This window comes from Ipomoea triloba, chromosome 1 (assembly GCF_003576645.1).
Source record: "Ipomoea triloba cultivar NCNSP0323 chromosome 1, ASM357664v1".
Taxonomy (NCBI): Eukaryota; Viridiplantae; Streptophyta; class Magnoliopsida; order Solanales; family Convolvulaceae; genus Ipomoea; species Ipomoea triloba.
In genome coordinates this window covers 35487019-35497710 of record NC_044916.1, presented here as the reverse complement: position 1 = coordinate 35497710, position 10692 = coordinate 35487019, and the positions used below count along the sequence as shown (strand labels likewise).

At 32.8% G+C, this 10692-nt stretch overlaps 1 protein-coding gene across 2 annotated transcripts; it reads left to right on the top strand.

The window, feature by feature from the left end:
- The first annotated feature begins 6566 nt into the window (after positions 1 to 6566).
- Positions 6567 to 10618, top strand: LOC116023165 (transcription factor bHLH143-like). Of its 2 annotated transcripts, none has more exons than XM_031264155.1 (4): positions 6567 to 6803; positions 7390 to 8077; positions 8217 to 8368; positions 8462 to 10618. In XM_031264155.1, exon 4 carries the CDS (start codon positions 8479 to 8481, stop codon positions 9541 to 9543), a length of 1065 nt encoding a protein of 354 aa, XP_031120015.1. In that variant the 5' UTR covers positions 6567 to 6803; positions 7390 to 8077; positions 8217 to 8368; positions 8462 to 8478; the 3' UTR covers positions 9544 to 10618. The 2 variants fall into 2 exon arrangements, with proteins under 2 accessions (XP_031120015.1, XP_031120008.1); XM_031264148.1 differs by having other exon boundaries at positions 6567 to 6807.
- The last annotated feature ends 74 nt before the right edge of the window (positions 10619 to 10692 follow it).

Here is a 10692-nt window from a genome sequence, read left to right as displayed (position 1 = left end):
GGGATGGGAAGGAAAAGGGTGAATAAATATACTAATGTGCATATCTTTTTTGGGTGGGTAAGCTACTAGCTAGCATCAGCTATCTCCTATAGCATATGACTTTCATTCTAGTGGTCAATGCAAAACCACCCATATTTGTGACCAATTGACTATTATATATAGCACCCATATAACAATTGATATACTTAGCGATAATATTTTACTTTTTATTAAATGTAATTTAACGTTGTTAGAATTATTATTCATATTTGTTAGGATTAAACGCTTATTATTATGTCGAAAAAGTTATACATTTCACAAAAAATGTCAAGTTTTAATTTATTGTATATCGCTATCACTTTTTCACGAGGCATAGCGTTGGACTTGATTCTTCACCGGCCACTAATTACTAGACTTACCCTTCATTGGCCTCCGCCCAATAATATTCTTATTTGATTATATAATTATATGTTAAATAATTTGATGAAGATAAATAGATAATTGTATTGTAATAAATGTTTTGAGAAAAAAAAGTTATTTTTAAGGGCTATATATATATATATATAAATAAAGTACAACTAAAGTTTGTACTAAAAGTGAATAAATTAGGTCGTAGACGTGCCTCGAGGAATCGTTAGCTAGTTAGGCTTTACATCTCATATACTATACAAATTTAATTAATAAATTAATTAAAGATATATTTTATTTTATTAATTATAGTTTGTTTTTAGTTAGTGCCACCAAAAGTGTACTCCAATGGGATTGGGCGTGTATATATATTGTTTCCTTTACACCAAACAATAGGGCATTGGTTTACCCAAGGAGCTTATATAATATATATGAGTACTTAATTATAAAAAAATACTCATTATTACATTAAATTTTTACTTGTAGTTTTGATCAGTTTTTATTGCAGTACAATTGATAATACTTGATACAACTAAATATTATATTTTATTGTATCTGATACTATCAACGCCTTAAATTATTTTTTAATTTTTCCCAATAAAAAATATCCTTTCAAACTAGTTTTCGATAATCTAACTGTCTAGTGTATACTTTCTCATTTATTTCTTAATCTTTAGTTATCTAGAACTTTTTTCAATTATGTTAAATTTCACACATTTAGAATATTTATTTGAATACTGTACTGTATCATAATTACAGTTCACCATAAAAAAAAATAATGTTGTTTTTTGGGTTATTATCCATTCTTTAACATAAGGATTAATAAACAATTGTCTGCCATAGATCTTCTTATCTGTGCACAAGATTTGTTCAGGTGATGGAATCATGGACATTGGTTTTATTTAATTAGACCACTTATGGGAACTATGCACCCACTTCTATTTATTTATTCACTCAATTTATTTCACAAATTTTAATTCATTTTGGACGTGCTTGGTACATGAGTTTACATATTATGAATGAGAATCGAAATCATAGTTAGTGTTTGATTGACAAATTTTTAAAACACAACTATATATGAGTTTTGATTACCGTCCCTTCAATTAAAAATTGCATTCCCTAATTAAAAATGGTATCATTTCATCTTATTGGTAATCTAATTTTTAAGTTTGAATTAGTACTTTTAGAGTTTTGTTTTGATTTTATTTTTGTTTGTATTGATGTTTTGGATATCGCTATATTAGAATCAATTGTCTTGATTTTTATTTTTATTATTTTTTAAAAACATTTATTCTCCCTACACAACCAAACATCAATATTAGTAATCATTCTAATTCAACCCAACTACCAAACATGCAAAATACTTTCACCAAAACATATTACCATTACCAAGTATTTGATTCACATTCCGATTCTGATTCCATTTGCGAGCCAAACACACCCTTTAATTTGTTTATTTTTCAGAAAATTATTTAATTGGTAAAGTCCTTCTTGTGACCTACTACAATGTGATAAATCAATATAGATTGTCCACAGTTGACTGGATAACCCAATAAGACTAATAGATAATTCTCATGAAAATCAAAATTTCAATATTATGATTACCAAGCTAATTATTCGATCAAATCCCAATTTTAATTCATTTTTAATTGTTTCCAATTTTAATTCATTTTTAATTGTTTCATTAGTCCCATGACTTGATGTGATCAACTTAGGTTTATTTATGTCATATTTTTTGAAAATTATTGTCTCTCTTCATAACCACTATATACGAATCATAGGATGGCAGATTTTAGGTGGGCGATCCGATCCAAATGTCATGAGATTATTGTTAAGTGGACGGTCAAAGATTTGACTATCGTTTTCGTGAAATTTACCTACTCTAGTTTGTTTATTAAAATGTTATTAATCGTCATTAACATTTCAAATAATAAAGGAATATATTCTCTCATTTTGGGCGAGGAAAGAAATCTAATGCCATTATTTGAAGGTGTGTAGTGAATAAATTATATTTATGTGTAATAGTTACAAACAACACAAGAGAGGTTAATCGCACTAGGAAGATCATTGCTCAACGGGTTCAATTGAGATGGTGTTGGTAAAAGAATTCTTTTGAAGGAAAATCATTCTCCATCCACTCAACCACCATTTTGGAGGAGAAATATATTCTCTTAACATATGGTTGCATGACTAGTTTTTAAAAATTTCGATATGTACAATATAATATATGTTTTTTTTTTTCATGTGATTATATATTATCTTGATCTTAGAATAGAGTATTTTACTAACTTTATACTGGAAATTATACGTAATGATGGACTTCACAACATAACTTGAGGGAATCAGAACAAATATGATTAGTCTCAATGTATGATTATATATAATATTAGTTTGATCTCGATGTATATGTGGTACTAGGCAAAATTAGTTTTTTATAAGTAATAATAAATTCTATAGTAACAATGTGCTAGGTCTAACAATAAAATTATCAATTAGCAATCACAATATGAATGTTGAAGTTGCAATTAATTTATTTACTTTAATATAATTTGTTGTTTTATAAATTAGTATACTCCATAATCCATAAAGAGTTTTTATCAATAATTAATATATTGAATGAAAGTGGAGCATGTATGTTATGGAGCAATGGCATAAAGTAATTTTCATTCATCATCATTAGTGATAAATGGTGTCTACATCCATGGTTTTCTGGCATCCATTAATGGCTCTCTTCATGGTTCAAACAAAACTATAAATCACATCAATGTAAAGTTTTAATATTGTACTGCAATGCTCTCTTGAGACCCAGTCAAAAAATAACACCACCCCCCCCCCCCNAATGCTCTCTTGAGACCCAGTCAAAAAATAACCCCCCCCCCCCCCCCCACCTAAATTGTTAAACCTTATTATACATCTATTTTTAAAATGTTTCGTATGATGGTGCATATTTTTATCAAACATGTGAATTGACAAAAAATGCTCTCTTATTTTCTACGTTGATAACACGACGACAACAATAAAAGACATCAAATTAAATGGTCTGTCATTGCCATTAAACATTCTTACACACCTATATATAATTTTAAAATATTTTATATGAGTGTGTGTTGTTTGAAAAATGGAAATAACAGGAACAACTAAATTAACACTAACAATAAAAGTCGTTGAATTTTAAAAATGTCCCCTAACTATTAAACATTCGTACACACCACTAACATTTTAAAATGCTTTGTACAACTATATGTCCTTTCAAAAAAAAAATAAAAATGACGGGAACAATTAGGTTGTAGAGTAGACTAATGAATTGACAAAAAATTTTCTCTTACTTTTTATTTTGATAAATTTGCATTGACAGTGAAAAACACCGAATTTAAAAATGAGTTATAGTAGTAAAAAAAAAACATTCTTACATACTACTAACAATTTTGAAATAATTTGTACAACTATGCGTCATTTAAGAAAAATAAATTACAGGAACAATTATGTTGTAGACTAGACGTATAAATTGACAATAAATATTCTCTTGTTTTATGTTTTGATAAATCAACATTGAAAATGAGTTCATGTTGTAATTTTTTTAATACAATTTTAATTTGTTTTATACGATGTCGTGTCTTTATTCAAAATAAAAATGATATGAACAATTAGGTAATAGAAAAAACATATGAATTAACAAAAATCACTTATTCAAAATAAGTCGATAGTATGAGACATTGTATTCTTACAATACTGACTCTTGTGCTATAATAGGTTGAGAAAGTAGTTATGAACAGATACTGTATTGTAATAAAGTCAGTAGTATTCAAAAAAAAAAAAAAGTCGATAGTATGAGACATTGTATTCTTATATAACAAAAAAATAAAAAAAAAAAGACATTTGAGCAAAAATATAATTAAGGAAATTATTATATGTGAGTTGGTATGTTAGAGGGGTTAAGGAAATAAGGAATCGAGTATCTGCAGCTGGCTATGGGGGCCACAATGTGTGTGTATGATTCATAGTTTGAACGGTCAAGCTTCAAATGATTGGTGATCTTGCTTAACATGGGATTCCCTCCTTTAATTTTGTTTTACATTTATATAAATAAATAAATACTGCTGCCAAGGACCTTGTAGTAAATCCTTCTTTTTATACGGGAGGTGGTGGGTTTGAGCCTCAGTGGAGGCAATATTGACTCTTGTGCTTCAATAGGTTGAGAAAGTAGTTATGAACAGATACTGCATTGTAATAGAGTCAGTAGTATTTAAAAACATAAATACTAATTTGTACTAAAAAGAAAAAACTAAGTTTGAACCTTATTTACAAGTGTTAATTATTATTAACGAGTCAGGGTTCAAAGTTTTAAATTGTTATATTTGAATTAAAAAATTCAATAAATTAAAGCATTTACAATAATGAATAATATTGAGTTAACAAATATAAATATATTTAAATGACATTGTTAATAAAAAAAAATCTACACAATTTTAGAAGGCCATAACAATATCGATACAAAATTTCTTATATTATGCATCAACACTTTTCATATTATTATATTAACATAATACCTAGAACTATGAGAAAATTCGTTGTCGTCGGCTCTCATAGAGAGTTAAATTTAAAATGATGTGGTTACCAAGTTTGACTATAAATTAGACTGACCTTGTTAGATGAAAAGTTAGCTTTCGTTTTTTTTTTTTAAATTTTTATTTATACATTATTATTAATGTTTAATTAATATTTGACACATACAAATAGCATAGCAAAAGTGATAAACTTCTTGGCGTGTGATGCTCTGTTCATGGGTGAAGGTTGCATATTTTGAAATGTCATCAATTACAATTTTACAGTTGCTTAGACAAAACATAATGTATGTTATTTGAAGGCGGTTTCTTTAAAGTTGGTGATTATATTTTATTAGGTATTCTGTTTATATGGTTCGAAAAAATTTGTTACATACATCTCATAACTGTCAGTTTAATTTGTGTTGAATCTGAGCATATAAAATCATCAGGAATCTCACTCCCAAGCATGACATGATGGTATTATAGCATCCAATCTTTTCATTGCAAAACTTTTTATTATGATAGTTGATCAATCACCAGAGAGTACAATACTATGGTCTACATGAAATCACTAGTATATGCTTTTTTTCCTTTTTCCTTTGTTTCCCATAAAATCACATCCACAAATAATTCTTTGGTTGCTTTTCAATTTCTAGTCGGTTCTAATATCTAAATTTGAAGGTACTTTCAGTACAATTTTTTCCCATTATTTAAAAAAAAAATAAAATAAAATACCTTCACTGGATAATAAGAAACAAAAACACCATTAAGGGTGTATTTAGAAATTAGGAAAATAACTTATAGGCAATATTTTCTGAAAAATGAGTAATTTTTCATAAAATAATTTCATTTCATGTGTTTGGTTGCATTCTAAAAAGCTATTTTTGTGTGTTTGGTTCATTTTTTCCAGAAAATGAGCAGAATTGTATGATTAATATTTTAATTGTTGTTAACTAAAAAAAGATTTGACAACAATTATTTGATAATAACTATGTTTTGTCAAGCTAGTTTTTCCCCCAAATAACAGGGAAAATAAAAAAAATAATTTAGTACTGGTTTCCTCCGATAACGGTATGGTTTCTGATGAAAATCGACCAATCTAGTTTCCGTCTTTCTGACGAAAACCAATAGTAGTGCAAGTTTCCGACAAAAACTAGTATGGTTTTTGTCGATTTTCATCCGAAACTAAATTGATTTCTATTTGTTTTCGATAAAAACATGCAAGTTTCCATCCCCACAGTCAAAATCTAATCAAACAATTAGTTTGATAATTACAAAATTTTAAATGTAACTACTTAGTATAGCTATTTATTGATCTTAAACTGATCAATATGATAGCAATTACAGATTTTTTTTTTAAAAAAAAAAAATTCTTTAAATACACACATTAATTTTGAAGGTGAAAATGGTGGAGAAATAGTGATTGGGCATGGGCATAAAGCAAAGAAGAGGCAAGCAAGCACACGGGTCAATAATCCAAAATTGAGAAGTGATGATGCAAGCAGCCACGGGTCCACCGTCCACGGCCACCGTCGGCTCAACAACACTCAAAACTACTACTTCTACTACTACCACTCATACTATGCATCATTTCTACACTCAATACACAAGCGTGCATTTCGCACGTACCAAATAAACCACGCCTCATCCCACCCCCAAAAAAAGAGAAGATTAAAAATGGATCATTTTCTTTTTTGTCTATATAGGCGTATATAGCCTTCTGTCCGTGCACTCCTCTTCTTTGACTGCAACAAAACCTCTCTTTCTCTCTCTCTATCTCTCTCTCTATACCCTCCTTGAAGCTCAGTGTTTTCTGGGGTTGATTCCGTTGATATAGAAGCCTGGATTTTGAGCTCTGGTCTTCCATACACTGTAAGTAAGTTCATGTTCTCTGACGAGTTTCTTGGCAAAAAAAAAAAATGTTACCTTTGTGTCCATTTTATGTTCTATTTTGTTTTGTATGAATTTTCTTGCAACCCTTTTGATGTGTGTGGGTGTTGATTTTGGATTCTTAATGTTTTAGTTTACTTCTTGGTGAGATTTTTTTTTTCTTCTGTATTTTCTTGCACTTTTTTTTTTTTTGGAAAGTAGTTGTACTGTGTAAATCTGGTTTAAATGGAGATTAAGCAAAGAATTGTATAAATAACAAGAAATTAACAAGAAATTAATGTGAATTTAGCAATAGAAAAGGTGATTCTCTTCCATTAATTTCAGACAGCTATGATGATAATCCTGCAATTCAGCTCGGTCTTCCTCAAAATTAATTTTCAGTTTTTTTACTATAAAAATGTCATTTTCCATGGCTAGCTGGTTGTTTTTACACCTGTAAGCTCAAAGGATCTATCTTTCCTGATGGGAACATAGATTTTAAAGCTTTGTTCTGAAAGTGTTTTTTATTGTAATGTTTGAACTGATTGGAATTAGCTATGGAACTGATTTGTATGTGAAACTTTGACAGGGGCATAGAATAAGTTAAGAGGTTAAAGATCAACAAAAGTGGTGGTTGAGCATAGTGAAGAACAGCATGCGGTGGTATAGTCTTTCAGTGGATGTGTTTCGGAAAGTCGTCTCCTTGAACCTTTATTGCCATGTTATTCTGTAGAATTGGCCTCTAGTATTCAGAAACCTCTTGATTTCTCTCAATTTTCATAGCTAAAAAGTAGTCTGTTAGTCAAGCTTCCATGGGGTCTAATCGATTCATTGTCATTCCCTTCTATGTCCGCGTGATCATCTGAGTTTCGCATCCATTCTCGGTTTTCCTTGTAGTTGTTTCTTCAGATTTTAGTCTTAACCACTGTCTTATTACTTAGTTACTTTTTAATCAAGTGTGTTTGTTTGTTTCAAGTTACTGTTTTGTTTTCAAGGCTTTTCAGTTGTTAGGGTTCTTTGTATCAGTTTCTGGTGGGTGATTGTTTTGACTGGTAGAAGTATAGAGGTGGGAAGTTATTTGGGCGTTTTTAGTATTTTCTGCTGGAAGTCTGCAGTGTTGTTTTGAGGAGAAGAAGGGTAGGGAAAAAGTAGTTATGGTGTGCCAAGCAGCTAGTCAGACTAGATTCCGGGCATTGAAACATGAAAATGGAGTCGCGGGGAGTGCCACCATAATAGTTAGAGTCATTGCATGTTTTCAACCTCTCCAGGATTGCCAGGTCAGTATGAAAGATTTGGTGTTGTTGAATACGATTCTCATTGATTATGATTCTAAATTTGCAATGTTGACTTCACAAAATGTTCTATTTGTCTGTGGCTCCAAGAAATCTTACCTGCTTTGTGTGGGGTGTTTTTCAGGCTGAATATTTCCGTCATTTGTTGAAACCTGTCACGTAGAACGACTTTCTTGCTGCCGTGTTCGAGTTAAGCCTGGAGTTTTATAGTTTTCTCAGTATTTCCAAAATCTACATTAGTCAGCAGTTTGTAATATCACAGTTACTATAGAGCTGGTATGTTTTGGACTGTTTGAGTTCTTTGTTATGTTTCATATGATAGATAGATATATCTGTGCAATTCTGACTTAGAAGTTTGGATTATTCTAGGTGATTGCTGTGGTTGCATGGAAAAGGACTTTGGATCTTGGTTCAATCACCAGTGTTTCGGTTTGCAATCAGCCCCGTTGAGTTCTTCAGGTGCACAACGCAATATAGGGAAGGGGGATAGCTTTTCTGTTTATATGAATTCTCAGTTTAATGAAGTTTTGACAAATGGGGATTTTCCCTTGTTCACATTCTCTGCCCTGCCTCAATCCAAGGCAGGCCAACCCGACGAGCCTCGTAACTGGTTCAACTGTTCGCCTTGCTTCCCTCGGGATGTCAGTACTTCACCGAGCCCTGTACCCATAGAGAAGCTTCCGTCTGGGTCAGTTGAAAATGTTGGTGGTATTGAAAATTGCAACACGGGCACTGGATGTTCCCTCAAGAAGTTTCTTGTTTTTGATAAGTCTGATGATCAGACAACCTTAATTTACAGTTCTGCCAACTGTACTCCTGTGCAGTGCCCAGAATCGTGGTCCCCAAAGCCTCATGGAGCTTATAATTTGATTAGGGAGCATCCCGGGATTAACAGAAACGAAGCATCTCCCTTGGGTAATTTGATTGATGATGATTACGTTGAAGAAAGCCACCGAGATGTGGAAAGTGAATGGCATGAAGATACCGATGAACTGGATGCTTTGATCTACTGTGACAATGATTACGACTATTTGGAGGATGAAGTAACCAGCACCGGTCGTTCCCCCAGTACCATGACTGTTCACGATGGGCACGAGTGTTTCGAGGAAAGGGGTGAAGAAGTTGAAAGCTCCGCTGGGCCAACCAAAAGGCATAAACTGTTAGATGGTGGCCACGATGTTCTGTCATTCATGCACACCGCAACGACTGCTAAACCACATCTGTGCTCCGAGGTAGAAGATGATGCAGGATCTAGTTGTGGTAATGACAGTAATGAAGTTTCGGGACTATCCGGGAGTAAGAGATCAAGGGAAGAGAAAATACGCAAGACTATAAGCATTCTGCAAATGATCATTCCTGGCGTAAAGGGGAAAGATCCAATGCTCATCATAGATGAAACCATTCGATGCTTGAGATCCCTGAAAGCTGAAGCCCAGTCATTGGGGCTTTGATAATCTTTAAGATTCATCGTACTGGTGCTGTGGTGCACCACCAAGTAGTACTAGTAGGTGTACTGGATCGGGCTTTTCTTGTATCTTTATTGTGCTGTAGTTTTGGAGTAGTAGCATGTGATGGCTTGCCAAATGCCAATGAATAAAGGGATTAAGTACCGTATAATTGGGGACCAGTATGACAAAGCGTGGCTGCTGCATCGTTTCACAGCTGCTCAGGGAAGTCAATTTATGCCCTCTATCATGCCATTGGAATCAGTAGCAGCAGCATTGGATTTTTGAAGTCTTAGTGTCCATCGTGTCATGTTTTAAAGATAAGGGAGCACTTTGCATCTTCTTCAAACAAATGGGCGTGGCGTGGCGTGTCTTTGTGTTGACAACTCGAGACCAAGGCAAGCTAACACTCCGTATGAGAATGCACTGGACGCCTAGCTATATGCCGTGTGAATGAGAAGATGAATTGCTTATCTGTAGGACCATGGAAAAGGGTGGATTCACGTTCCGTGGGCCATTTTGGTCCCTACCCTCACTTTCTTGCCCCTTTTTTTTCTGAGTTACTGTCACTTCATATCTTGTGTGGAATTTCTATCTTATCTCTTGTGACAGATTGCAGATGGCATCACTTTCTCTTCAACTCTGGTGTCGAGAACTCGCTTTGGATTAGTTAACCAGTTGAGCTATACTGCAAGGACAGTTCTGTTCTCCCCACCACGGGTATTACGCAATTTCCGCCATTTATCCATGTGTTTAGTGTGAGGTTCTTGGCATGTTAAGGTGTTGGTTCCCCATCACATGATCCTTGTTTAGTTGTTTGTGTAAAATAAGAGTAGTTTGACTTGGTAATTGGGGGCATATTTATATATTTATATTATATAGGAGTGTTGTATGTGCGTGCTTTGTAGCTATGATGGTGGCAATCTGTGTAGAATATTGAGGTGTGAATGATGATGGATGGTTGGATGTAATTTAAGTTGGTTGGTATTATGTATTGTCTTGATGCCTCTTGTTCTTACGTCGCATGCACGCATTTTATTAGTGAGAAAGTGATGTGTAATGGTATTTGATTCCTCCGCTATCTCCAATGCTGCAGTTTTGATGACACTGGCAAGGGACCACCTGTCTCCATTATTTGCAGGAAGAAATTCATAT